A 24,245-nucleotide genomic window follows, 5' to 3' on the forward strand; every position below is an offset into this window, starting at 1 on the left:
AGAAATATCAGCAACTAACAAACAACAAATTGATGAGAAAGAACAGCTATAATAGTAATACGAGCAACAACAATTAGGTGAGAAATACTCTAATGCTTAGTGTATAATTGGTATACAGATGATCAATCTCTTGTGTTGTATTCGTTGGGGTCCCGTAAGAAAGCAATAAAGCGTCATTCATATTTTGTTTAGTTTATGGATAGTTGTTGGTGTCGTTATTGCAAAGGCTTTTGTAAAATTGTAATATGGCTATGCATAAGATTTAGTCATCAAAGACACAGCATCGAACAGCAAAGATAATTGAAAGAAAATTATGATGGGAGAAATAAACGAAGAAGAAGAACGAAACAACAACGACAAAAACAATCAACGCTAACCAAAACAGGAAATGCCAAGCCAATGATATGAGTGAGAACATAAGGTGAGTAGTAGTATGTATGGTGAAAGAAGAAAAACGCCTGAGTGTCACGAGGAGTAAAGGTTCGATGACAACAGTACAGAAAAATAGAAACACAAAACAGGCAAAAGCCGCACACTTGAGCTTTTTAATATTATTGTATGGCAATAAAATTGTAATAAAAATATATGTATAATAAGGGAACGTGAGGGATATAACTATCGAATACTATAGGACAAACGAAAAATATCTTTTAAATAACATCACGATCAATTTTATGTAGGTTTTTCATAAGAAACGTAAAATTCTGATTAAAAACTTAGTTAAGGGATCAAAATTAATTTCTGTTTTAATTTCTTTAACGTACAGTTTAATTGATTCCCAAAAATGGTATATTTCATAACATCAGGACTAATTCGCAGGTTTTTTTATGCGAAAAAAGGCTAAATTATTTCATTTTTGGCATTCACGGGACGGGGAATACCCGCCTCTTCATGGATGCTGAAATTCTTTCGGTTTAGTTCTGCTTATATGCTACGCTCTGTGTTAGAAATCTTACTGTTTTGGAGATTTGCAAATCGTCTTTCAAATGTCTAAAAATAAGATTTCGTTTACAGAATGTATGGCGTTTTAAGTGAATATATTAAATTTCAATAGTGTTGTACATACCTTTTGTTAAATAATGTTTAGAGCTCCTCTTGATTTATTTACCATATATTTAATGTTGGTCTAGAAGATCATGGTCTTGATGTTGAAAGTATCAATTATTTGTTATTTGAACTTCTTAAAAATTCTGATAATTTACAATTTTTGCATAAAAGCACTAAATACACGTTTTGCTTGTTGGTTTATCAAAATTTTAATTTTTTTATTTTGGGCTTTTTATTATTATTTTTAAACTCGTTTTACTTTTACACTAGAATAAAGGAAAATTTAGCATTTATAAAATATTTGTTATTAAAATATGGAAAAAAAAAACAAAATTGCGAGAGATTAAGGTATGCTTTTAGAATTTAAGGTTACTTTCCATACAATTTACATTGTATGATAAGAGAAAGAGAGAGAGAGAGGAGTGGGAGACCGGGAGATAATATCCAAATAATTCTTATTATTGCATTGAAGGGAGAGAGTGAGAATAATTACTGTTGTTTTTGTTGTTCTTTAATGATTGTTTGACGTACATAGATTTTCTACTATTGAAGGTGTTGCCATTGGTGCCGCCTGCTTTTGGTTATAGAAAACCAAAGAGTTAGCAGTTACTAGTTATTCCAAAAAGTACTTAACAACGGAGAAACAGACGGCTAGAAATGCTGAGATAGCGAATACAACAGCAGCACAAAATGAAAAAATAACAAACAAACCAAAACGAATGACCAAATGGTTGATGGTTGTTGCTTGTTTGGCTATATGACTTGACGGGCCTGTTGGTCGTTGTTGGCCAAAACAACAACAGGAAAAACTGTAGATCTCTGTTGCTTAACTCTGAGGAGGCCAAAAAAGGCAACATAAACCAAACTTTACACAGAACAAAATAAAAAAAAAACAATGCCAACAACAACGACTGCAATACACTCAACGGTAATATGAACATTGCCACACACAAATAAACAGGTCCCACTCCGGAATATACCATAAGAATGTACGACTCATTTAGTTTGCACCTTAAAATCCCTAAAAACACTTTCTGGATATTAACAAAAAACATAGAATTTTAATAGATCAAACAACTTTAGTTTTTTATTAATTTTTTTGGTTTTGATTTAGAAACAAATTACAACATTCCATATTTATAATGGCCCCTTGGGCCGTTGTGTCGACGTGTTTTCTATTATTTTTCTTTCTACACCAGCCAACTCCATATCTAGAGAGAGCTAGCAACTTTTACACTTTAACACAATTTCTTTATATTTCTATTTAAGGTTTCTATATAAACCAAAAGTAACAGTAACACAGAGTATAATTTTTAATTTTATTATTTTTTAAATTATTAAAAATAATTGTTTTGCCATTACAAAAAGGCACAAAATTAGACACACACTCAACTAACATTAACAATAATAACAAACAATCCCATCCGTAATCCACAAACGTCCACGAAAGATACCGATACCGATTTTAACTTTTAACCGTACAACCGTACAACGTTGTTCTCAAAATCAAACTGAACATGGAAAACTCAAACTGGTACTGAAAAACCGATTTGCAAACGCCGTTGACTCAATTGTTATCATCGACTTTGAACATCCATCGACCAACTGTGTCGAAGAGCACAAGCGGCCCATACACAATGCACTAGATTGCGCAAGCAAATTTTGCTTGTGTATGATTGAACCAAAGATAATATGCATCAAGCTATGGCTATATAGCTTCTTCTTGTTAGAGGCCAGTAGTAAGATCGTATAAAATAGCCATTTTTCACGGTTACTTTTCTTTAATAAATTTATTACAGTCATTGTGTGTGTAATGCCCCGTCCAGATTATAAATTTATCCGGACGACAGTTCTCGTATCGAACATATCCCATATATTGGCCACATTACAAGTTAAGTCCGAAGGCATAATCGATACTGCTGCATGTTTATGGGATCGATAACAGATTTACCGATTATTTCAAAGACTTTGTAATTATAACAAGATGTCCAAATTGCCTCTTGTTCTCGATTAGATAAAAGTGCACGACTTTAAGGGCACCTTATACGGTCGGATAAACCCTGCGACACAACACGTTGCGGCGACAAATCCGATAGTATAAGGTCGTGTTCGGCTGTCGCGGGGACGTGTTGGCATTAAATCAAAACAACTTTGATTTTTTCTGGTTGGGTGGTCCAAATCATTGAGTGTAAGGGGATGTTCGACAAACATTATCAAAGACAAATTTATTTTTACATTAAAAACAGGCATTTCTGCAATAAAATTAATGATGGATTGCCAATTCTGGTTGAAAGTTAAAGAAATATATAAATCTAAACCAGTATTGTGGCAAAAACGTGGAAAAATTCCACTTCCAATCAATGGGAAACCAGGCGACAAGTATTTTGAAATTCATCAAGTAATTTGTAAAATATTAAATGTGGATTACTTCAGGAATCATTGTTTTGACACATATACCAAGATTTTTTTATTATTTTCTTCCATTTTTTCAGTAAAAAATGGTTTCACCCATAAATCTTCATACTTCATTGTTTGTTTATGCTTCTTCTTATTTTTTCATGTTGTCATCACATTTGTTCGTGCAGTGTAAGGGCAAAACTTGAACGAACACTCAACAAATAGACGAACCTCTGTCGGAGTGTTTATCCGACCGTCTAAGGTCCGCTTTAGGTTCACACATGTTCGTAATCTATTTTGCTTGTTGGAAGGTTTCATTGCAACATTTTCTCCAATTCCTCTTTAAAATTGTATTCGTAGCAATCGTATGTGTGTATGCTGTGTTCGGGGGACCAATAAAGTGTAATAATTTGTGACTCTTAAATTTTTCGTTTAGACAAAACCATGAACAAAAAGAGATAAAAAAACAATAATTGGCAAATAAAAAGGTTGAAAGAGGGAAACATTTTGAATTGGCCGCTACTACGTGCGTGTTTCCAAAATTAAAACTATAAAGTAAAAATTCCTATTTTCTCACAAAAACTGTAGAAAACTTACCCTGCCAGCATTTCAAAGTTCCATTTCATCTTCATCGCTACCACAGACTCGTAAATGTCACTACAACCATCCTACTGTGATGGGGGGCAGCATATCATAAAGTACAAAATGTACTTCATACATCTATTTTGCCATCACGACTTTTACAAAAGCCATTTTATTTTTTGTGAAACGCCAAGCGCAACCAGCTTGTTATATTTTATTTAAATAAAAACGAAAATAAACTTCTGAAAACATAGATTTTACGCTTAAAATTGTGAAAGGTATATTGGTGAACAATTTTTGATTTTCCAAATGGAATAAAGTGATTGTTTTTCAAATATTTTACAGACACGCTGCCTCCATCGAATAAAAACACTGGCTGATAGACGCTGCAACATGTAACTCGCTACTTGTAACTCTACCTCATCATTAATGCAAAAAATTATGTTAAATGTGATGTGATAGTGGTATAAATGTTATATTTTTAAGAATTTGTAAATAATTAATCAAATTATTAAATATCTAAACAAACGTGTTTTACTCGACCACAATGATTCTTTTACCACTATCTTAAAATGTGCTTTTTCTGATTGTTTGGAGGGTCTCTTATTGGCGTCGTTCTAAATTGATCTATAAAGGCACCTAATAATTGCACTCATGCGAAACCTTTTTGTAGTAACTTGGCGTGGTACAACTTCTCAATAGTGACGGCGCTTCTCCGACGAGTTTTTGATATCGTATATGATTGTTTTCAACGTACTGGGGATTCTCAGAAGCGCCCCCAAATTCAAAAAATGTTGGCAGGGTAACGCAGAAAGAACACCAGGGAACATAATAGACATCTCTTAATGATTTACATCTTAAGGTGGCTATTAAGTTGCAGTTTATCCGTTAAAATTGCCATTTTTATCATCATATAATTATAAATAAACCATATTAGTCATTATGTCTTGTATCGCAATGTAATATGTAAAGATACGGTACCAATAAAGACACAACAAAATAAAAATAAACACAATTTACTTAAAGTAATTTCTTTTGGCATAAATGTTGAATGAAAAGAGTGCAGAAACAGGCCTATTAACCAAATTGAAAATTCTTCATTTTCTTTTCTTTGTTAGATTCGTAACATCATACCCATTTTTTTCCAACTCTTTTTTCCAACAACCTAAACTCATGAGTCTATTGGAAAAAAGAGGAAGCATATAGACATCTTGTTATTTCAGATAATCTTTGGTTTACAATATCCAGTTTAAAAGAAACAAGTATGTACAGCAGTAAGTTCAGCCGGGCCGAATCTTAAATACCCACCACCATGAATCAAATATAATAGTTTCCTTGGAAAATGCTTCGTCGTAGCGGGTATCTTGATAATATATTGAATTTCAGATATTCTCCCAAGCAGATCAGTTCAACCAGTACGCTTCCCGAAGATACAATTAAAAATTCTACCTATGAAGACTAGATCAGATTCTGGACTTACAAGAACCAGAAAGAAAGCCTTGATCTAAAATCTGTAGATTTTCACCTCCTATTTTTTAAATAATTACGGGAAGTAAAATCTTGAAATTTTACATTAAATTTCAAGCAATTTTCATGATCAGTGCGCCTTCTATATCCTCAAGAAGTGAAATCGTACTATATGGAGGTTCTAGAATCTAGGCCCCAAATCGGAGGGCCGCTTTGTAAGGGGGCTATATCAACACCTGGTTTTATATATAATCCTTAAAAGCCTCCAGATTTTCAATTCCAGGCATATTGGATAAGCCCAAGAAGTAAAATCGGGAGATCGATCTATATGGGGGCTATATCAAAACATGGACCGATAATCATCATTTTGGGCACACCTCTTTATGGTCCTAAAATACCTCAAGATTTCCAATTTCAGGCAAATTGGATAAAGACTACGGATTCTAGAAGCCCAAGAAATAAAATCGGGAGATCGATCTATATGGGATCTATACCAAATCATGGACCGATAATCTTAAAAAAAAATAGATTTCCAATTTCGGGCAAATTGGATAAAAACTACAGATTCTCGGTCTATATGGGGGCTATACCAAATCATTGACCGATAATCATCATTTTCGGCACATCTCGTTATGGTCCTAAAATAACTCTATATTTCTAGATTCAGCCAAATTTGATAAAAACGACGGTTTCTAGAAGCCCAAGAAGGTCCGATACACGTCATTTTCGGCACACATAGTTGGGGTCCCACAATACCTATAAATTTACAATTTCAGGCAAATTTGATAAAAACTACGAGTTTTAGAAGTCCAAGAAGTAAACTCGGGATATCGGTCTATATGGGGTGGAGCCACCGTGGTGCAATGATTAGCATGCCCGCCTTGCATACAGAAGGTCGTGGGTTCGATTCCTGCTTCGTGGTGGGTGGATTATCCCACCTCAGTAATGCTGGTGACATTTCGGAGGGTTTCAAAGCTTCTCTAAGTGGTTTCACTGCAATGTGGAACGACGTTCGGACTCGGCTATAAAAGGAGGTCCCTTGTCATTGAGCTTAACATGTAATCGGGCAGCACTCAGAGATAAGAGAGAAGTTCACCAATGTGGTATCACAATGGACTGAAGTGTCTAAGTGAGCCGGATACATCCGGCTGCCACCTAACCTAACTCATGGGGGCTATATCAAAACATGGAACGATACTTACTATTTTCGGTACACAACTTATGGTCCTAAAATACTACTAGCTTTCAAATTTCAGGCATATTGTATAAAAACTACGGATTCTAGAAGCCCAAGAAGTAAAATCGGGAGATCGAGCTAAATGGGGGCTATATCAAAACATGGACCGATAATCATCATTTTCGGCACACCTCTTTATGGTCCCACAATACCTTTAAATTTCCAATTTCAGGCAAATTTGATAAAAACTACGAATTTTAGAAGCCCAAGAAGATCGGTCGATGTGGGAGCTAGATCAAAACATGGACCGATACTCACCACTTTCGGCACACATATTTATGGTCCTAATACACTACTAGATTTCAAATTTCATGCATATTGGATAAAAACTACTGTTTCCATGAGCCTAAAACCACACATCTGGAGGTCGGTTTATATGGGGACTATATCAAAACCTGGACCGATAAAGCCCATCTTCGAACTTGACCTGCAGACAAAAGACGAGTTTGTGCAAAATTTCAGCACGATAGCTTGATTATTGAAGACTATAGAGTTATTATAAAGGACAGATAGACGGACATAACCATGTCCGTCTGTCTGTCCTTTATAATCGTCTTAGAACTTCTTCCTGATCAAGAATATATATAGTACTTTATATAGTCGGAAATCGATATTTCGATGTGTTACAAACGGAATGACAAACTTATTATTATACCATTCTATGGTAGTGGGTATAAAGGTAGAATTACATACCGTATATTCAATGCGTACATTGCGCCTGATGATTTCTCTTTGAAATCAAAAGCTCGAATAGTCTGTCGCAAAAATACAAAAAATTAACCTTTCCATCAACGCACGGATTGACGCATGGTGTGTAATTCAACGTTAAAGGTTGAGTTACATACCATGCGTTAATGCGTCCCTTGATTGAATAGTTCAATTTTTTCTTTGAAAGCAACAGTTTTGTTAAGGTTGAGTTATATATGCGTTAATGCATGCCTTGATATTTTTCAGTTTGAAGCACTCTAACAAAACTGCGTTGTTATTTTTCAGTTTGAAGCACTCTAACAAAACTGTTGCTTTCAAAGAGAAAATTCAACTTCTCAATCAACGGACGCATTAACGCATGGTATATAACTGAACCTTTAGATTGCTTCAAACTGGCAAATATCAACCCTTCCATCAAGGCACGTATTAACCCATGATATGTAACTCAACCTTAAAAAAATGGGAAATTTTGTCAAATAATATCAGTAAAACAGTACTAAAACAGAGCAATGATTTTTTTATTTCGTACGGAAAGAATTATTAGTGTCATCTAGATTTCAACAGCCAAATATCTAAATAAATGAGAGCAAGTGTGTCTCTTGTCAGCAAAAACAACTGCCCAGAGCTGCCATATATACATCCAAAATCAACGGAAACCAGAGATTTCTAACGACCTGTTTTAAAAAAAACACAATTCCATGGAATAATAACACACTTCTACAACTTCTATTGTAAGTACAGTTTCAACAATTTCTCTTCGTGGAAAAAGGATAGCAGTTCTCACTGTTTCTGTTTATACGCAGAGCTGCCATATTCTCGCTATGCCCGTTGCCGACTTGAGAAAATCCTTATGGCATTAGAGGCAACTCTTAACTGTCAAAAATTTTCCCGCTGAAAGATCCACCACAAAGGAGAATGTAAACAAAGTGTGAGTTTTGTACTTGTGTTAGTTTAGTTGCAGTTTTTATCGAAATAAAAAACTATTGGAATTTCTACTGCCGGAATATGATTAACAAAGAGCCCAAGATAAGACTGAGAAATTTGAAGGAATTGCAATGCACTCAAAAGTTAAAGGCTGAGTTGCAAGACATTCAAGAGACTCCTGTCAAAACTAAGAAACCTCGCATCAAAAAGGCAGCAACAACAGGTACTAAATCGAAGAAAGTTACAATTTCCAAAGAAGAACAACAACAATTGAATACAAATGAGGAAACTGTCGTGGCAGTTCCTGCTAAACGTGCAACAAAATCAGCGCGCAAGAATAAAGAACCTCCGCCTAGTCAATTGCGTATTGATAAGTTTTTTAAAACATGCCCAAAAACATATAAGATCGAGTCATTGAAAGAGGAGGACGCAACACCTTTTCGAGGTGCCGTTACACAAATTACCAAAAGAAATACCACAACAAAAAAGAAAGAAGGAGTAACAGGACGGACCAGAATGGGAAGAAAGTGTTTGTTTAAGGATGATAATACGTCATCTGTTAATAGTGATGATTCTTGCAGCAAGATGAAAACCAATAAAGAAGAGACAACAGTTGAGGACTGCATAGACCTTATATCGGAAAGCGACGGAGATGGCGAAAAGGAGGACATGGAAAACGGAAACAAAATGCAAATTGAAAACGAACAGCAGCTTAATAATGCTTCTAATTCGAGCGTAACCACATTTCCAAAGGTGTTTGATTCGGGGACATCAAGGGCCCAAGTTTCTACATCCACATCAAAGTCAACACGCCCATTAACAAGTAACATGCCCAACAAGACACCAGCAACGACAACTAAAAGGAAATTTAAGCCATGTCCACCTTATAAAGTGATTGAAGGAACTTCGTTTGCTGTGGACGCATTTCAATATGGTTACATTGAAGGTATCGATAGATATTTTCTAACCCATTTTCATGCTGATCACTACATAGGGTTAACAAAAAAATTTGCCATGCCTTTGTATATGAGTACCATAACGGGTAAGTACTCAAATTTCAGAGAAAGTAAAAAGCAAATGTTTTAAATTTCTTACTACTCTCAATTTTTAGCACGCTTTGTAAGGACATTTATACCTGTAGATGATCAATATATCCATGAGTTGGAATTAAATCAACCAATTGTGGTAGATGGTGTTGAAATCACAGCCTTAGATGCAAATCATTGTCCCGGTGCAATAATGATTCTATTTAAGATTCTTTCCTCCAATACATGTATTCTCCATACTGGTGATTTTCGAGCTTGTCATACCATGGAGGAAGAGCCTGTCTTTTGGAATAATCATATAAATACAATATATTTGGATACCACATATCTTTTGAAAAAGTATGCATTTTGTACGCAATACGAAAGCATTGATAGGGCTGAGAATTTGATCAAGGAGTTCCAAGAAAAACACACGAACAAAAAGATACTATACATATGCGGGTCATATGTTATTGGCAAAGAAAAATTTTGGTCTGCTTTGGTCAATAAATTCCATATGAATGTTTGGACAGAAGATAGTCGCTTTAAAGCATTGAAGGCCATGGATGATGATACGCTAAATAGTATTTTAGTCGATGATCCTTTTGCAGCGAATATGCATGTTATAGCTATGGGAAAAATATCCTATATGGTAAGTAAAACTACATTATTGATGGTTTGAAAACAAAATTTATTCATTAGTTACATGAAAGGTTGTAATGTTTTCCAAACTTATTGGCCTCTTGCCCTTATAGATCAATCTTTGATAACAAAAAATCGAAAGGTTTTGAATTTTAATAATCCTGTCGTTATTTTTGAACTGGAATAATGGTTTTCGGCCTTGACAAAAATTGGTTGGTCTTTTTTGTTTTTCTTACTGCTTAGCTTCATGTTTTTATAGTTTTCTTGATCAGGGACAAGACAATCTTTTCGGTTTTCGACAGTTAAGTTAATGGGAATTACAGTTACAGTGGGAATTACAGGATTACAGTTAATGGGAAGATTATTCTCGTATTATTATTTCCATAAGAAATTAGAATATAAGATCCAAAATGTATCATATCCATGGTTTCCACTCGAGCCAAAAATTATCTACCAAAATTTGGGGGAAATTTTACCAAAAAACTACCAAACAAGCCTAAAGAAAATTTTGTTATTTCTATAGAAAATTTTGTCAAAATTGTATTTCTATAGAAATTTTTGTTAAAATTTTATTTCTGTAGAAAATTTTGTCAAAATTTTATTTCTATAGAAAATTTTCTCAAAATTTTATTTCTATAGAAAATTTTGTCAAAATTTTATTTCTATAGAAAATATTGTCGAAATTTTATTTATATTTTATTTCTATGGAAAATTTTGTCAACATTTTATTTCTATAGAAAATGCTGTCAAAATTTTATTTCTATCGAAAATTTTGGCAAAATATTATTTCTGTATAAAATGCTGTCAAATGCTGTCATATTATTTCTATAGAAAATTCAAATCAAAATTTTATTTCTATAGGAAATGCTGTCAAAATTTTATTTCTATCTACAAATTTGGCAAAATATTATTTCTATCGAAAATTCTGGCAAAATATTTCTATAGAAAATTTTAGCAAAATTTTAATTCTACAGAAAATTTTGTCAACATTTTTATTTTTATAGAATATTTTGTCAATACGAATAAAATCTTTAGAAAATTTTATCAAAATTTTATTTCTATAGAAAAATTTTGTGAAAATTTTATTTCCATAGAAAAATTTGGTGAAAATTTTATTTCTATAGACAAATTTTGTCAAAATTTTATTTCTATAGAAAATTTTGTCAAAATTTTTGTTTCTATAGAAAATTTTGTCAAAATTTTATTTCTAAAGAAATTTTTTTCAAAATTTTATTTCTATAGAAAATTTTGTCAAAATTTTTGTTTCTATAGAAAATTTTGTCAAAATTTTATTTCTAAAGAAATTTTTTTCAAAATTTTATTTCTATAGAAAATTTTGTTAACATTTTATTTCTATAGAAGATTTTGTCAAAATTTTATTTCTATAGAAAATTTTGTCAAAATTTTATTTCTATAGAAAATTTTCTCAAAATTTTATTTCTATAGAAAATTTTGTCAAAATTTTATTTCTATGGAAAATTTTGTCAAAATTTTATTTCTATAGAAAATGCTGTCAAAATTTTTGTTTCTATAGAAAATTTTGTCAATTTTATTTCTATAGAAAATGCTGTCAAAATTTTATATCTATAGAAAATTTTGTCAAAATTTTTATTTCTATAGAAAATTTTGTCAATAGGAATAAAATCTTTAGAAAATTTTATCAAAATTTTAATTCTATAGAAAATGTTGTCAAAATTTTATTTCTATAGAAAATTTTGTCAAAATTTTATTTCTATAGAAAATGCTGTCACAATTTTATTTCTATAGGAAATTTTGTCAATTTTATTTCTATAGAAAATGCTGTCAAAATTTTATTTCTATAGAAAATATTGTCAAAATTTTATTTATATTTTATTTCTATGGAAAATTTTGTCAAAATTTTATTTCTATTGAAAATGCTGTCAAAATTTTTATTTCTATAGAAAATTTTGTCAAAATTTTATTTCTTTAGGAAATGCTGTCAAAATTTTATTTCTATCTAAAAATTTGGCAAAATATTATTTCTATCGAAAATTTTGGCAAAATATTATTTCTATAGAAAATTTTGGCAAAATTTTATTTCTACAGAAAATTTTGTCAATAGGAATAAAATCTTTAGAAAATTTTATCAAAATTTTATTTCTATAGAAAATGTCAAAATTTTGATTCTATGGAAAATTTTGTCAAAATTTTATTTCTATAGAAATTGTTTTCTGAAAATTTTATTTCTATAGAACATTTTGTCAACATTTTATTTCTATAGAAAATATTGTCAAAATTTTATTTATATTTTATTTCTATGGAAAATTTTGTCAAAATTTTATTTCTATATTAAATGCTGTCAAAATTTTTATTTCTATAGAAAATTTTGTCAAAATTTTATTTCTATCTAAAAATTTGGCAAAATATTATTTCTATCGAAAATTTTGGCAAAATATTATTTCTATAGAAAATTTTGGCAAAATTTTATTTCTATAGAAAATGTCAAAATTTTGATTCTATGGACAATTTTGTCAAAATTTTATTTCTATAGAAATTGTTTTCTCAAAATTTTATTTCTATAGAAAAATTTTGTAAAAATTTTATTTCTATAGAAAATTTTGTCAAAATTTTATTTGTATAGAAAATTTTGTCAAAATTTTATTTCTATAGAAAATTTTGTCAAAATTTTATTTCTATAGAAATTTTTATGAAAATTTTATTTCTATAGAAAATTTTTATGAAAATTTTATTTCTATAGACAATTTTGCCAAAATTTTATTTCTATAGAAAATGTAAAAATTTTATTTCTATAGAAAATGTCCAAATTTTATTTCTATAGATTTTTTTTTTTTCAAAATTTTATTTCTATAGAACATTTTGTCAACATTTTATTTCTATAGAAAATTTTGTCAACATTTTATTTCTATCAATATTAATAACATTTTTTTGTTTTTACAGAATTTGGTTGAATATTTCTCCAACTATCAACAACATTTTGATATGTGCCTCGCCATACGTCCCAGTGGCTGGGAGAAAGATTCTCGTCCACAATATAGAGGAACTATTAACATAGTAGGTGTAGAATATTCCGAACACTCCAGTTATGAGGAAATGAAACGCTTTGTTAAATTTCTAAAACCTGATAAAGTTATTAGCACTGTTCCAACTGGTCGAGATCTTATGGAAACTGCAAAGGTGCCTGAAAATTGGTATAAATATGAACAACCTAAGCCAGCATGTAATTTTCAGCCATGTATAGAACAATTTCTGGGAACTGTTACACCGCTGAGAAAATCTATAATACGTATGCCCAACGATTCTAAAGGAGGAGTGGAGGCATTTGTGTCACCTCTAAAAAGTAGAAAAAAGAAAATGGAGGAAGAGATTAATAACAATAATAATATTAATCATAATAATAATAATAATGTCGATGAAACGATAACCATAACTTCCACAGAGAGTATCTCAGCATATGAATTTGATCCACCATTGGTGTTACATAAAAATCATCGTAATAACAAAACCAGTAATTCCCACAAGGAATACTCTCCTCGTGCGTTGGCATATTCCCAAAAGCAACAGATTAAAGAAGAGAAACTGGAGAAGAGTCAATCATCGAAGACAAAAGATTTAAATTTGTCAGTTACAGTTAAAAAGGAAATTCATCAACCAACGCCAACTTTGAAAGAAGGAGAAATGTGTAGTATATATATTTCCAATGCATCATCAGATTATTTTGAAAAACCTCCAACAAAAAATAGAAATCGAAGGCGCATACTTTCTACCAGTTCAAGTGAGGATGTGGTCATTTCGAAAAAGCAGCTCTCTAATGCAAAGCGAAAGGAAGGGAAAAGGTCCATTAAACAACAAACCATACCATCAACTATTACTGAAGAAAATGAGGAAGACGATGTCATTGCCAAGGAAAACAAAAACTCTAGTCAAGACTATTTACTTGAGAAACCTTGTACTAGCAAAGAAGCTTTACGCCGAATGGCTTTGTGCAATCCGTTAATGAAATCAACAACTACTTCTTGTACTTCATCGATAAACGAAGAAATTCTGCCTTCGCAATCTTCCCATAAGGATGACCTTATTGAAAGGCCTATTAGAAGTAGATGTAGCCAAAGAGATATAATTCCCGCCTCACAAACCACTATAGATTTGGAAAATACTCCACGACCAATAAGAAATAAATATAAAGCAGTTTTAACGCAAAATGGTAATACAACGAGTCATGTTAAGAAAACCTCTAAAGGTAAAATAACAGCTGCTAGTAATTCACAGAATGAATTTATACCTGCCTCACAAACTACACTAGATTTGGCAAATACCCCAAGACCCTTAAGAAATAAGAGGATGAATAACACACCATTACCAACGATTACTAGTCCAGCTAAGAAAATTTCCAATTCCAAAGAAAATTCTCAACCCACACCAAGGGATGGAAATGATGATTACATGTGCTTTACTCAATCGCAAATTCTAACACAAGTTATTAAGGATAAAATGATTGATATCTATAATACTTCGCAACTTAATAGTATAGTTCAGGAAGCATTGTCTCAGCAAAAACTGGATACAAGTACAGATCATATGCCACCAGAGCTTTTATCAAATCTTGATGCTGAGGACGATTGGTTAGATTGAATTTGAATAGTGAACAAAAACTTTACAATTAGTTCTTTTTGATTTTTTTTTTTTTGGTAGCTTATCTTTGAAATTCCAAAAATGTTTTATAGATTGTAGTAATTTTAGCTTTATATACAGTATGTATATTTATATACAAAATAAGTTTATGCAAATGTTTTTTTATCATAACCAATAAAACTGTTTCAAATATTTTTATTCGTATCTGCCTGAATTTATTCTGATAATTGGTTGATAGTTTTGCTGCAAGTAGAGGATGCTGATGAGGAATGTGGTAATTCCGAAACGTGCGTCCATCCAACCATCTTGCAGTCTATAGGGCTTTGCCCAAATAAATTTGACAAACATTCTTTTCCTCTGTTGGTTAAGCTACTCTTGTAGTTTAGTCAATGTATGGTTTTAAGCTGAAATAAAAAAACAACAACAATGCTTAAAGAACAAAACCAACAATAACAAAACAAAACAAATGAAAATTTTATTTCTATAGAAAATTTTCACAAAATTTAATTCCTATAGAAAATTTTGACAAAATTTAATTTTTATTGAAAATTTTCAAACATTTTATTTCTATAGAAAATTTTGATAAAATTTAATTTCTATAGAAAATTTTACTAAAAATTTATTTCTATAGAAAATTTAGTAAAAATTTTATTTCTATAGAACATTTTGTCAAAATTTTATTTCTATAGAAGATTTTGTCAAAATTTTATTTCTATAGAAATATTTGTCAACATTTTATTTCTATAGAAAATTTTGATAAAATTTAATTTCTATAGAAGATTTTGTCAAAATTTAATTTCTATAGAAAAATTTTCCAAAATTTTATTTCTATAGAAAATTTTGTCAAAATTTTATTTCTGTAGAAAACTTTGTTAAAATTTTAGTTCATTAGAAATTTTTGTCCAAATTTCATTTCTATAGAGAATTTTGTCAAAAATTTAATTTCTATAGAAAATTTTGCCAAAATTTTATTTCTATAGAAAATTTAGCCAAAATTTTATTTCTGTAGAACATTTTGTCAAAATTTTATTTCTATAGAAGATTTTGTCAAAATTGTATATCTATAGAAAATTTTGTCAAAATTTTATTTCTATAGTAAATTTCGTCAAAATTTTATTTCTGTAGAAAACTTTGTTAAAATTTAGTTCATTAGAAATTTTTGTCCAAATTTCATTTCTATAGAGAATTTTGTCAAAAATTTAATTTCTATAGAAAATTTTGCCAAAATTTTATTTCTATAGAAAATTTACCCAAAATTTTATTTCTGTAGAACATTTTGTCAAAATTTTATTTCTATAGAAGATTTTGTCAAAATTTTATATCTATAGAAAATTTTGTCAAAATTTTATTTCTATCGAAAATTTTGTCAAAATTTTATTTCTATAGAAAATTTTGATAAAATTTAATTTCTATAGAAGATTTTGTCAAAATTTAATTTCTATAGAAATTTTTGTCTACATTTTATTTCTATAGAAAATTTTGTCAAAATTTTATTTCTATAGAAAATTTTGTCAAATTTTTATTTCTATAGAAAATTTTGTCAAAATTTTATTTCTATAGAAAATTTTGATAAAATTTAATTTCTATAGAAGATTTTGTCAAAATTTAATTTCTATAGAAAATTTTGTCAAAATTGTATTTCTATAGAAAAAGTTTATTTCTATTCTGTGTATCTTTACAAAAAGTTTTTTAAGTTTATTTTTGTACAAAATTTTGCCAAATTTTTTTTTACTATAGAAAATTTTGTTTGTTTATGTCTATAGAAATTTTTGTCAACATTTTATTTCTACAGAAAATTTTGTCAAAATTTTATTTCTATAGAAAATTTTGAAAAAATATCAATTTGACGAAAATGGACCAAAATCAACCAAATTCCATTTGGTCCGACCATCGGACTAAATTTAAAAATTAAAATTTTTTAGGACCAATTTTGTTCCGATCGGACCAAAATAGCAACCCTAACGAAAGCTTCAGGCATTGTGCGACATCTATACGGTTGACATCATATATTATAGAATATATATATGGATGAGCCATTTCTCTCTGCGAAAAAAATGTGTCAGTTCCAAAAAACAATTTTCTGACATTTAGTTTTTTCGTAAAGAGTCAGTTTTGGTCACAATTTTTTGTTCAAATATGAACTTTTAATATATTAATTTATTTATAAATCCTCTGGTGCATCATAAATGTTCTAATTTTGTGTAAAATTGGCAAACTACAAAATGGAAAACGAAAGAGATTGTAAGCGTGCTCTTATTTTTCTAGCTTATTCTTAATCTTCGGAACTGTCAAACATAGTTTGACACCTATGGTCCATCTATGTATTATAAGGTCTATGTTTTTACCATAGACTTTATAATACATAGATGATCCACTATTCTCTTTAAAAAAATGTGTCAGTTCCAAAAATTAATTTTCTGACATTTCGTTTCGAAAGAGATTGTAAGCGTGCTCTTATTTTTCTCTTTTATTCTTAATCATCGGAACTGTCAAACATAGTTTGACACCCATGGCCCATCTATGTATTATAAGGTCTATGAATATAGGGTCTGTTATTGACATTTGTTTTCGTTGTGGAAGAGAACTTTTCGTTCTCTTGCCTTTTTATTCTCTCGGAGGAGAAAAAGAAAATAGTGTGGCCAGATTCTTAGGTTTCCTCCATTAGTGTGTAAATATAACCATAGCGATAGGCGGTAGGCGAACACTTATTTACGTGTATTTCTTATGGGAAGACCAAAATCCGCGACGGAATACCGTGTCGGCTAGCGGCGTGTCGCTAAATTAAAACTTATTCTAACTCCTTGGCGAAAACTGGTATAGTGTTGCCATCGCTTATCAATTTTTTTAACTCACCACTAGGAATTGCTATTGCCTGGACACGTGTAGATTATTTTTTCTTGAAATAACTCAACAAATAACAAGTCATTGTATGTTTTTATTCAACTTCATTGTTTAATATTGTCAAAGCATGCTGTATTGACAACAAAAACGCTAGGAAACGTGAAAAAGGGAATTATTCGCCGTCAAGCTTATTGTATTTGCCGTTGCGGCAAAAATGTTTCGCCTACCGCCTATCGCTATGGTTATATTTACACACTTAGCTGCCCATATTAATTTCTTTACGATCGAAACGGACCATGAATCTTCACACAAAACAAAATCGATTAATGAGATTTGTTATCAGTTATCGTCTCCAACCGTCATCGATTCACTCCGATTCACTAGTTAATAGTTTTATACTTTTTCACCATAGAACATCATAGAGCTAACAAAAAGTTAAACAATTCGAATAGAAAAACCCTACAATAAATTAAAATTAATAAATTAAAAACATTATCGCGATGTGTTCTTTTGAAATTAAATGAATTTTATATGGAAACCTCTTTGAAAACGAGTGAAAAATATAAATAGATGATGGAACCAATAGATCAATGGGAAAAAAATCTATAAAATCTTTAGAGGTGTAACATAAAAAAGAAATTTGAGGAATACGGTAATTACAAGTGTTCTCTTTGGAAATATGTTGCGTGGTAAAAAAAAGTCAATGTAAATTTTTGTGTTTTTGATCAGTGACATAGATATTCCTCTTTTGTTCAAATTACAATTTTTGTCAAATTAATTAAAAACTAATTTGTGAGTGCAACCAGAAAACCAGAAGGGGAAAAATATTCATGTTTTTTCCATTCTCTTTATTATCGTCTTCTACTCTCTACCTAGTCTCGTATTACTTCATTCATTGTGCGAGCAAGTGAGTCGAGTTGGTCGGTCTGTTCATAAATGTGTGTGTGTGTGTGGTAGTGTATCTGTGTGTTTGGGTTTTGTTGGTAACCATCAGAGATGGTATAATTATATATTGTACCTGTAGTGAAGCGTACTAAAAAAGAAGTTTTAATTTGGAAATTTTTAAGGAAAATTGCAGATTAAAAAAGAACCTGTAATTAGATTTTTTATCAATTAATTTTAAATTTACTTCAAAAAGTATATTTGGTAATAAGTGTATGTCTTGTATCGCTAAAGCGGTAAGTTTCCTAAAAGTTATATTCAAATGAAAGCATTAAGGGATTGTAGTTATATGAAATAATGATGCCTAGTGGTGGAGAAAAAATTTTCAATTTGGGAAGAATAATTCTCGTATGTAATTTCCATAAGAAGTTTGAATTTAAAAACCTTTGATCTATCTAGTCTTTCTTGGCTTTTCATAAGCAATCAATTTTTTGGAATCTACAGCATATAAAGGAAATATTTATTTATTTTTTTAGTCATAAATATAAGGGAAACCAATGAAGGCCTATTATACATGTATTGCATTCAAAACAATGTGAAGAATATTTGAGACGAAAGTTGAAAAATTATCCAACGGGAAATTGGCACAAATTGATAATAATAGACCTGTCACAGGACTGCTATCAGAACTCTAGTTTGAAGCAATATATAAATGTTCATAATATAATTCAATTTATTAAAATCTTATTGGATCTATTGCTCAACATATTCCAAAAGTTTTTGTCTGGCGCGACTCGGATGTTAAATACGAAACATGTTCATAAGAGTTTGTATCAGACTAATTCATGAAGAGCTATGAAAAACCATGTCAAAGTGGCCGGTCCCTTCCATACGTTTTAACCAGACCTGGGATTGACCCATGGTTAGGTTAGGTGGTAGCCCGATGTATCAGGCTCACTTAGACTATTCATTCAGTTCATTGTAATACCACAGTGGTGAAATTCTCTCTTATCACTGAGGGCTGTCCGATTCCATGTTAAGCTCAATGACAAGGGACCTATTTTTTATAGCCGAGTCCGAACGGCGTTCCACATTGCATTGAAACCACTTAGAGAAGTTTTGAAACACTCAGAAATGTTACCAGCATTACTGAGGTGGGATAATCCACCGCTGAAAAAAAAATTTTTAGTGTTCGGTCAAAGCAGGAATCGAACCCACGACCTTATGTATGCAGGGCGGCATGCTACAATTGAACACGTATATGGGATTGACCCATACACACCAGGGACTTGTCCTGTATCGGTTCTGGGTGTGATCCATTTCCCGTAAGGTATATAGTATTTCATATTATTTATAATTTAGACAATATACATAATATATTTAAATAAATTAAAAAATTAGATAAAAAATCCTATGATGTCAGTGGTAAAAAATTCGGCACTATAAAAATAATGCAAAATCTTATTTCTGTAAGTTTCACATGAACAAAAATTATTTAACCCATTTCCTGCAATGTACTCGCTTGAGTACAAAAAATTGGCAACATTTAAACTCGTAGAACTTTGTTTATAAATGAAATTAGGTAAAGTTTCTTTTTGTTTTTGTTTTCGTTTTTTTTTGCTTTTTATGTTTTTTGTTTTTATGTTTTTTTTATATAGTTTATAATTGAAGTTAAGTGTAAATATATTTATTTAATTTAATTTTTTTTATTATAAATGACGTGTAATTGGTTAAGCTCATTAGAGAGATGATTCCACATACGAAAACTTCTAACTAGAAACGAATGTTGTGTATAAAAGTACAAATAATGGGAATATAAATCTGCATATTACTTGCAAATTTTATTTCTATAGAAAATTTTTGCAAATTTTTATTTCTATAGAAAATTTTGTGAAGATTTTATTTCTATAGAAAATTTTGTGAAGATTTTATTTGTATAGAAAATTTTGTCAAAATTTCATTTCTATAGAAAAATTTCTCAAAATGTTATTTCTTTAGAAAATTTTGTCAAAATTTTATTTCTATAGAAAATTTTGTCAACATATTATATCTATAGAAAATGTTATCAAAATTTTATTTCTATAGAACATTTTGTTAAAACTTTATTTCTATAGAAAATTTTGTCAAAATTTTATTTCTATAGAAAATTTTGTCAAAATTTTATTTCTATAGAAAATTTTGTCAAAATTTTATTTCTATAGAAAATTTTGTCAAAATTTTATTTCTATAGAAAATTTTGTCAAAATTTTATTTCTATAGAAAATTTTGTCAAATTTTATTTCTTTAGAAAATTTTGTCAAAATTTTATTTCTTTAGAAAATTTTTATCAAAATTTTATTTCTATGGAAAATTTTGTCAAAATTTTATTTCTATAGAAAATTTTGTCAAAATTTTATTTCTATGGAAAATTGATGTACCTCTTAGTTGGAGAGGTATATTTTGCAAAATATACCAAAACATCAGGAAGTCTACCATTCTACCAATGTAGAGTTCAATAATAACCTGCCTATGAAGACACTTTGTTTGAAATATAATTTTGTATACTTTCATTATTCAAAATGACACATTAAAAATTTTCATGTCAGTTGTTTTCGAATTACTTTAAAATAAAGAAGAGATTTTAAACCTTCTTATATAAACCATCAATTTTTACAACCAAACAGTAGAAAAATCGACCATTTTTAGTAGAATTCTACCAACTGTGGCAACCGTGATTTAAAACCCCCTAATAATTCGTATGGCTCCTGTCCCACATTCTATATTAGAAAAAGTACCAAAAAGTGTACAGTGGAACTGAGTGTCATCCCTGCTAACAGTCACATCATAATGAAGAAGGATCGAAGGCATTTTGGAGCCTGTTAGCACAAAAAAAATCCCCCGTGCAAGGATTCATTCAAAATTAAGACCTTTGTGGAATGCTGTAAGAAGCGCTAGTTATTTTGCTATAATTGTTACAACTTGTCATCGATATCTTTGTTGTTAGAATGGCTCATGCGCAAAAGCCACATTTTTGTAGGCCTTTTTCGACTTCGATATTTTAAAACCCGGCCCTGCTTCTTTGTTGTTGGTTGCTTCTTTTCGATTTTTGTTTTTGGATGGTGTTGGGGAGGGGGGGTGGGGGTTCTGTCACAGACAATACGGTATTTCATTTTACTTTCAGTGTTGTTGGAGCCATTCTATGTGTGTTATTTTTTTGTTGTCGTTCTCTTTGGGTTTTTGTATGTGTTTTGTTTATTTTTGTACTGCCCCAATATACATATATGTATGAAAAGATTCATCAGAGCATTAAGGAGTACCACATCCAGCAGAGGCAATAGCGTAACAAAAAAACCAACAAATAACAACGTCACCATCACCATCCGATACCATCCCATCCCCAATCATCATTATGATTCTGTATATTTGTTAATTTAACTTCTTCTCGCTACAATGAAAAGTGACAGTCCCATACTGATAATTGTTGTCCTATCCACGACGTTCGACGGTTCTTCTTCGTTGCCATCTTCATTTATTGTCTGCGCGATGACAATGTTATTTGGGATATTTTCTTATACTACTTGCATTTGTCAGATTGTTTTCTTGTTGTTGTTGTTGTTGTTGTTTTTTTTTTTTTTCATATTTACCTATTGGCGATGCTACAGAGAGTAGCACATATGCACAAGTTGTGTATATACTTGTAAGTAGGCTTAATCCAAACTGGGACAAATAAGAAGGCTATTTCCATTTATTGGTACTATTTGACATGGCAAATTGAAGATTATAATTTTTGCTTTATTTTTTCATTAGAATGTTGAACTGAAGAGGAGGTCTTTAATTTTATTTGTGGAATTTGTTTATGAGCATAGAGAAAACTGGGTAATAAAATGTATAACGACCAGACAGAGAAGAAAGAAATTCCCCTGAACAATTTTAGGCGGTTTAGATAATTTTCTACAGCTTCTCGGCGTTTAATTAATTTTGCTTCATAAATTTTCTATTTTGACAAAATTTTCTATAGAAATATAATTTTGACAAAATTTTCTATAGAAATAAAATTTTGACAAAATTTTCTATAGAAATAAAATTTTGACAAAATTTTCTATAGAAATAAAATTTTGACAAAATTTTCCCTAGAAATAAAATTGTGACAAAATTTTCACTAGAAATAAAATTTTGACAAAATTTTCTCTAGAAAAAAAATTTTGGCAAAATTTTCTCTAGAATACAATTTGGCAACATTTTCTATAGCAATAACATTTTGTTAAAATTTTTCTATAAAAATAAAATTTTGACATAATTTTCTATAGAAATAAAAATTTGACAAAATTTTCTATAGAAATAAAAATTTGACAAAATTTTCTATAGAAATAAAATTTTGACAAAATTTTATTTTATAGAAAATTTTAGAAATAAAATTTTGACAAAATTTTCTCTAGAAATAAAATTTTCGCAAAATTTTCTCTAGAAATAAAATTTTGGCAAAATTTTCTCTAGAAATAAAATTCTGACAATATTTTCTATAAAAATAAAATTTTGACAAAATTTTCTATAGAAATAAAATGTTGACAAAATTTTGCAAAAATTTTCTATAGAAATAAAATTTTGCAAAAATTTTCTATAGAAGTAAAATTTTGACAAAATTTTCTATAGAAATAAAATTTTGACAAAATTTTCTATAGAAATAAAATTTTGACAAAATTTTGCAAAAATTTTTTTGACAAAATTTTCTATAGAAATAAAATTTTGACAAAATTTTATTTTATAGAAAATTTTAGAAATAAAATTTTGACAAAATTTTCTCTAGAAATAAAATTTTGGCAAAATTTTCTCTAGAAATAAAATTTTGGCAAAATTTTCTCTAGAAATAAAATTCTGACAATATTTTCTATAAAAATAAAATTTTGACAAAATTTTCTATAGAAATAAAATTTTGACAAAATTTTCTATAGAAATAAAATTTTGACAAAATTTTCTATAGTAATAAAATTTTGACAAAATTTTCTATAGAAATAAAATTTTGACAAAATTTTTTATAGAAGTAAAATTTTGACAAAATTTTCTATAGAAATAAAATTTTGAAAAAATTTTCTATAAAAATAAAATTTTGACAAAATTTTCTATAGAAATAAAATTTTGACAAAATTTTGCAACGGTTTTATATAGAAAAAAAAATTGACAAAATTTTCTATAGAAATAAAAATAGAAATAAAATTTTGACAAAATTTTCTATAGAAATAAAATTTTGACAAAATTTTTTTATAGAAGTAAATTTTTTACAAAATTTTCTATAGAAATAAAATTTTGACAAAAATTTCTATAGAAATAAAATTTTGACAAAATTTTCTATAGAAATAAAATTTTGACAAAATTTTCTATAGAAGTAATATTTTGACAAAATTGTCTATAAAAATAAAATTTTGACAAAATTTTCTATAGAACTAAAATTTTGAAAAAATTGTCTATAAAAATAAAATTTTGACAAAATTTTCTATAGAAATAAAATTTTGACAAAATTTTCTATAGAAATAAAATTTTGACAAAATTTTGTAAAAAATTTCTATAGAAATAAAATTTTGCAACGGTTTTATATAGAAAAAAATTTGACAAAATTTTCTATAGAAATAAAAATTTGACAAAATTTTCTATAGAAATAACATTTTGACAAAATTTTCTATAGAAATAACATTTTGACAATATTTTCTATAGAAATAATATTTTGACAAAATTTTCTATAGAAATAAAATTTTGACAAAATTTTCTATAGAAATAAAATTTTGACAAAATTTTCTATAGAAGTAATATTTTGACAAAATTGTCTATAAAAATAAAATTTTGACAAAATTTTCTATAGAAATAACATTTTGACAAAATTTTCCATAGAAAAAAATTTTTCTATTGAAATA

The 24,245-nt window shown here is 29.3% G+C and overlaps 3 protein-coding genes and 1 long non-coding RNA gene across 9 annotated transcripts in view; 3 read left to right on the forward strand and 1 right to left on the reverse strand.

Annotated features, from left to right (window-relative positions):
- Nucleotides 1-2,567, reverse strand: part of smash (smallish) — a 395,735-nt gene extending 393,168 nt beyond the window's left edge. For 5 of the 6 annotated variants that reach the window (XM_075289509.1, XM_075289511.1, XM_075289510.1 and 2 more), the window contains exons 1-2: nt 2,445-2,567; nt 1,067-1,313 (exon numbers count right to left, since the gene is read on the reverse strand). The gene's annotated coding sequence lies outside the window, so the exon portion shown is untranslated. Of the gene's footprint in view, nt 1-1,066; nt 1,314-2,435 lie in introns of all 6 variants that reach the window. The other variant, XM_075289507.1, reaches the window with a different exon arrangement.
- Nucleotides 2,568-3,949: 1,382 nt separating this feature from the next.
- Nucleotides 3,950-4,554, forward strand: LOC142237729 (uncharacterized). Its single transcript, XR_012722555.1, has 2 exons — nt 3,950-4,304; nt 4,372-4,554. It is a non-coding gene; the product is annotated as an uncharacterized LOC142237729 (long non-coding RNA).
- A 3,738-nt stretch (nt 4,555-8,292) lies between these two features.
- On the forward strand, nt 8,293-14,838 carry Snm1 (DNA cross-link repair protein snm1). Its single transcript, XM_075289512.1, has 3 exons — nt 8,293-9,404; nt 9,474-10,039; nt 12,949-14,838. Exons 1-3 carry the CDS (start codon nt 8,444-8,446, stop codon nt 14,638-14,640), a joined length of 3,219 nt encoding a protein of 1,072 aa, XP_075145627.1. The 5' UTR covers nt 8,293-8,443; the 3' UTR covers nt 14,641-14,838.
- Nucleotides 14,839-17,904: 3,066 nt separating this feature from the next.
- The window catches only part of LOC142220398 (uncharacterized), a 35,846-nt gene continuing 29,505 nt past the window's right edge, over nt 17,905-24,245 (forward strand). The window contains exon 1 of the mRNA XM_075289513.1: nt 17,905-18,133. The gene's annotated coding sequence lies outside the window, so the exon portion shown is untranslated. The remainder of the gene's footprint in view (nt 18,134-24,245) is intronic.

The sequence above is a fragment of the Haematobia irritans genome, chromosome 1, assembly GCF_050003625.1.
Source record: "Haematobia irritans isolate KBUSLIRL chromosome 1, ASM5000362v1, whole genome shotgun sequence".
NCBI lineage: Eukaryota > Metazoa > Arthropoda > Insecta > Diptera > Muscidae > Haematobia > Haematobia irritans.